Source organism: Salvia splendens, chromosome 2 (assembly GCF_004379255.2).
Source record: "Salvia splendens isolate huo1 chromosome 2, SspV2, whole genome shotgun sequence".
NCBI lineage: Eukaryota > Viridiplantae > Streptophyta > Magnoliopsida > Lamiales > Lamiaceae > Salvia > Salvia splendens.
In genome coordinates, this window is record NC_056033.1 from 13,073,230 (window position 1) to 13,079,504 (window position 6,275).

Sequence of the window (6,275 nt, forward strand, 5' to 3'; positions counted from 1 at the left end):
AAATAATAAAAATTGGGATGAATAGTAATCAAAACCCAATTAAAGGGGAACGTTTTTTCTCCTTTCATTTTACCTATTGAATTCAAGTAACGTAGACACGTAGTAGTATTTCAAATTCATAAAAACCATGCAATGTTAGATAGATTACATAATACTACCTTTATGTACACACTACAAGCATACATATATGTACATCAATAAAGTTTAAAATAATCCTTGAAAGACAATAATCGAATTTCGACGATAAATCGAGCTACTTAGAGTATGCATGTAAATATCAACCATGATAAAAAAAAATACTAGTTGGTGTGTGGATCACGTTTGTTTCATCTGGTACAAACAGTTTAAAGTTTAATTAAAATTTTAATTTATATTTTTTTAGTACATTCCGTTATTTTTGTTTGGAATAGTTAACTCTTAATTTGTCTATCTGTTGTACAAAATGCTTAATTATTTATACAAAAAGTTTTATCATTACTTTATATTAGTACAAAAAATTTTCGCTATCATTTCATGTTTTGTACACCATGCAAGTAAAGAGTTAACGGTGTTCAAACACATATGACGGAATGTTATTAAATTAAATGCGGATGACACTTTTTGTATAATTCATGCAAACTTCAAACGTTTTGTACTAATATAAAACAAAGGTGAAACATTTTGAATGAATTACGTAATTACCCAAATCATATTTGATATTAAGTGTTCAAAGTTCGAATTTTACCTTCGGATACGTGTGTGTAAAAAAGATCTAAGTGAGAATGATAAATTTAGTGAGAATCGAGAATAATGCATAAATACAAAATATATATGCATGCATAGTAGTGATAAAATGCAAACTCTATGTATCGTACAAACTTCAAACTCTTCAATGCAGTGTCAACACAACGTCAACACATTGTAAAATTTCAAGATTTTAATGTCAACACAATATCAATACAATGACAACATAACATCAATGTGTCGCCAACCGTTGACACTGTGTTGATATTTTCTGTTGATATTATTTTGTCATATGTTGACATTTTCTAACGTAGTTTGAAGTTTGTACAATTTATATAGTTTGCATTTGATTATATCTCTATGCATGCATAAGCATAAACCTAATAAATGTTATACTGTATTTAAGAAAACGCCACGGGTGGTGAATTATTAGTGACTATGGAATTTTACATGTTTATGCAAGCATAAATTGAAATATGGAGTCGTAATTGTTACATGTGTGTATGTGAAAATAGATGGGAGAAAAAATGACTGTTATGTACTCCTAATTTGAAGTGAAATAAGAAAGAAAAGGCAACACACATGATATGCACAGGAAAGTTGAAAAAAATGGATGGTACAATAAATTGGGGAAGGGAATGACTGGTTATGGAGTACTGCATATATTTATTGATATCAACAACCTACTCATGCACTTGGCCCCTTCATTTAGTGTGCTTTCCTATATTTATATGAACCCAATTTCCACTTCTGTTTACTACTCACATTACAACACTTCTCCTCCTTCTTCGTCTTCTTCATCAATGTCGATCACTCCAGCTTTTGCTTTTCTACTCACATTCTTCCTCGCTTTCGCTCTCGTCAAACCTCAACCACTCCAGGGCTCGGTCCGTTGCCTCGACTGCCCTCTCAACTCCGATATCTCAGGTTCTTAATTTTCTACTAGGAGTAATATTCATTCATTCATTTATTTCTTTTTTTTCTATACAAAACTTCGTTATACTTAATGTAATGTTAACATGTACTATTTCTCACAAAGGATTCTATTACTATCATCTTAGTTAAAAAGGTGCTTAAAGTGGCCACATATATACTAAAACGGTCATTATACTTGATTGATGTGCGACTTCTTAAATTGCTTAAAGTGACAACACCAACTATATACGCATGTTATTGTTAATTAACTAACCATACATATTATTTTTGTCTAATTAACTAGGACTTCAAGTTTTGGTTAAATGTGACAAAGTGAAGAAGCTGGCCATGGCCTACACCGAAGAGGACGGCGGCTTCACGACGGAGCTTCCATCGGACGGAACAGCGACGGCCACCGCGGCTCCCTCCAACTGCATGGCCAAGATTATGGGAGGGCCCCACCAGCTCTACATCCCTAAAAAGGACTCCGTCGTTGCAATTGCTAGTGCCAAGGAAAAGGGAGGCCATTTCACTACCGCCACACCCCTCGTCTTCTACAAAGCATGCCCTGCAGAGGGGAGGTGTGGAGGCAAAGACAATGGATTTGCTTCTTCCAAGACTGTGGATGTGCCCTTGCCAAGAGAGTGGGGTCTAGCACCATCTAGCTATTACGTCCCATTTATCCCCATAATTGGGATTCCTTAATTAATTATGTTATTAGTGTGTTTGTCATACTAATTAAGACAAGAAAACACAGGTTGGTTTGTTGTTTTCATATGTTTGATTAATTAAGTGCTTGAGTCAGAGAATGACTGAGTGTGTTTTGAGTGTTATAGATATAATCAATAAGTTATGTAGAACGTTTGTAGCTGCTTTTGTAAACTGGTTTGCCCTAAATATATTGGATATGCTTCTTTAATTCTTTCTTCTAAATTTTTTTTTGTTGTTTCTCGATATGGTTTCCAACCTTAGCTGTAAATTGTGGCTAATGAAGCGCACGTTTATAGAAATTAGTAAATATTTTAAGGTAAAAATAAAGAGAATATTGAAAATTGTAGTTCAATGGTTATTTATACTTATAGTAAAAATTGCAACCCAAGTTTCAGAAAAAAATAAAATAAAGTAGAAGGGGTTCGATTCACTTTCCTGACCACTCGGTACTAAACCACAAATAATTACTAACATACTCCTACTATAGTAGTCGTAAATGTAATATTTATATCTATTTTATTACATAGAATGGGCCAAATTGCCGGGTATTGACGTATACTCTTTTGGAGAGGCCCAAATAAACTGCTAATTCAAATGCTGCTTCTCCTACTGAAAATAAATAAGGCCCAGATTATACACATTTTTAATGAAATTACATGCTACATTGAGTATCCTATAATTGGACGCTTTTAGTTGAAATACTAATAAGGCATGATTAAAATCAATAATTTAATTTAATTAAATATTTAACTTACAAGATTAGGAACGTGATATCATAAATTTATTTTATGAGCTTAAAATTGGGTTGATTATTTGATCAAACTTCAATCCAACATTATAATATTTCAAACATACCCATTAAAACTATAGTAATTGATTTTGGTCATCTTTAATTTATGCATTTTTTGTATAATCAGAAGAAAACAAAATTATATGTTTTGTGTTTTAGTTATAATCCCACACTTCATCCTACAATAATCAATCATTACAAATACAATTTTTTTTAATAATCCATGTAATACCATCCTACATTATCCCATCATTCACATCCATCAAGTCGATCAAACCATTCATTTATGTATCCTCAGTGTTATGCTACATTCGTCCACCATCTAAAGAGCCATTTTTACTTGCCATAGATTTTAAGAAATTGTTCGATTTTATGAAAAAAAAGTAAATGGAACGTGGGACCATTTTTAGCATTCCTATTAGTCTTATAATGGATTGTGTGTATCAAAATTAGTGGAAAGTGGGGTCTGATGGAAAAAAGTAAATACTTTTTTAAATTGTGGATAATCTAAAGTGACAAAATGGAATGGCCTAAAATAAAATATAGTGTACGTACTATTATTACATCCCTTCAAGACTACTATTATTACATTCCTTCAACAATCTTAATTGGCAAGTTATCTTTATTTCAATCAAGATTAAAGGATTTGAAGAAGTGGTAGTACGTACGTGTGATATGGTGTGGCTTGTGTGATTTGTAGGAATGATGTCGGTAAATGGCAAACATCTTATTTCATGCATGTTAGTCTCTGAACAAACAATTTATCAATTCTTGAGGAAATGGGAGCCACAATAATGAATCACAAACAAATAGTATGTACTTCATGCAACGAAAGGTGTACTTTATGATTGTCGTCGTTGAATAAGTCGCGTCTTATTATCCCTCTTTTCAATTGGTTTTAGTATAGTTGTGTCATTCAATTTTCATTTTTTTTCATTTTTCTTATTAATTTTATGAACCAATGTTGAAGTTACAGACCTATATACTTGCCTCTTTAACTTATCTATAGACTTCATAACTCCTTTCACCTTTGGATAACTGAAATACTAATATATGTTTTTTTTGTTCATTCTATTGACTTCTTGACTTACTTAATAGGGTGGAGATCCTATTTAGCATAGCACAACAATCTCTGCTACTTTTAATATTTAATTTTTTGTTATTATTGTGTTAATAACAACAGGGGCTATTATGCTAAATAACACATCAGAGGGATTCTCATCCTATTTAATAGTACTATTCGATACACCAATATAAGTAAGTGTTTTTTTTCATTTCTTGATGTTTTTGAAGCATACTTCATTAATAATAAAAATAAATAATTATAATAATAATAATTATTATTATTATTATATTAGTTATTAATTTTATTATTTATCATCAACTGATAAATTATTAAGTAAATATAATGCAATTATTAAAATTATGAATCACAAACCGTAATGATTATCGATTGGCAACTTATTAACCAAATTTTCAAATAATTTAAACGTTATCGATCGACTTATTTTATTTATATTTTACTATAAATTAATTTTGAATTGAAAAATCTTTCTTCTATTATTACGTTAATTAGTTAATTCAATTTTCATGTCAATTAATTAATTAAATTTAATAAATTAATAAGTATAAGTTTAAAATCCTTACTGTTTAGTGTTTTCCTTAATATTTCCAGACATTAAAAAAATTATTATAAATCATATTTCTTAGATTTTATTCCCAAGAACTATAATTCCCAATAACATTAATTTCTCGATATATAAATGAGCCCTTAGGTTTACGTAAATTGCATGCTTTTCCAAATAAAATTTGCGATTATGTGATGTAATCGTCATTGCCTACCTCACCCAGTTCAACCATAATGGTTGGCAATCGATTGAGTAGCTTCAAACTAGTGGATTTTGCACTAAACTTATCCTGCAATCATGACTTTGTAACCTTGGATAATCAATTCTCGTTTAATAAGTCCAACTGTCCAAGTACTGGTTCTGAAAATAGTCTAATTAAATATACAATTAAAATACATGATGTGTTTCGTCATGTATTTATTTTCTTCACAAATAAAAAGTTACAATTAGTCTAAAATCTAAAGTCTAAACCCTTTGAGAAAAGTGATATTATGAAGAAAAGTTTACATATATATATGCACTACATATTCCTTAGCACATCAGTTCATCTTTTTCATCGCTTAAAAGCATCGTTTAATGAAAATAAGAAAAAAAATTATATAACAACATTGTTTTATTATCGGATGATTTTTTTTTTTGATAAATGGATATTTGATGATTAATATTGAGTATTATATTTTTTATTTTGACAAATTTTTATGCAACAAATATAGCCCTGTTATTTTTTAGGTATATAGTAACTAGTATCCCTATTTTATGCAGTAAATATAACTAGTATCCCTATTTTTTATGCAATAAATATAACTGTTGGCAAAAAATTCAATCATAAAAAAAATAAATAGCATATTTATCTCTAAAATTATAAACTTTGACCAAATATTTTGGAATTAGCTAATTTTAAAATTAGTTAAAAATATCAGAAACTTATTTTGTTTGTATTTCATACAACAGGTCAATCTCCATATCCTACTAATGTATGTGGCTTTTTTTTTAAACATACTTGCCATAAAAAAATCAACGTGGAATTTTACATGATTTTTTTATCCTATTTGTCACGAACTTAAAAAAATAGTATATAAAATATCATAAACGTTGTCTGGTTGCCGATGTAAATTAAGTTTTTACCGAAAATATCTTATTTGGGTTGGTTTTGGAAATAACAAAAAGTTTGTGATATTTTAATATAATTTTAAAATTCATGATAAATATCAGAAGATGATCAAAGTTTATAATTTAGAGACCAATATTCCATAAAAATAAATAAAATCATTTTTCCCCATAGTTAGAGGGTACAGCAGTAATAACTTCTTTAGTTGACCGATTCATTATTTACCAAAACCAATTTCTGGCAAAAATTAAAATTATGATTGGACAGGAGTATCTCAATTTTCTCTCCCACACCGCGTGGCAAGATTCACTGTCACCTTTTTTTTCCAATTTAACACGGAAATAAACTCACCTATTTAATAAGCATCTCATTCACATACATGCACCCAGCACACATCAAA

At 29.7% G+C, this 6,275-nt stretch overlaps 1 protein-coding gene across 1 annotated transcript; it reads left to right on the top strand.

Moving 5' to 3' along the window:
• The first annotated feature begins 1,465 nt into the window (after positions 1-1,465).
• LOC121768774 lies at positions 1,466-2,557 on the top strand. Its single transcript, XM_042165323.1, has 2 exons — positions 1,466-1,650; positions 1,943-2,557. The coding sequence occupies exons 1-2, from the start codon at positions 1,527-1,529 to the stop codon at positions 2,341-2,343; spliced, it is 525 nt and encodes a 174-aa protein (XP_042021257.1). The 5' UTR covers positions 1,466-1,526; the 3' UTR covers positions 2,344-2,557.
• The last annotated feature ends 3,718 nt before the right edge of the window (positions 2,558-6,275 follow it).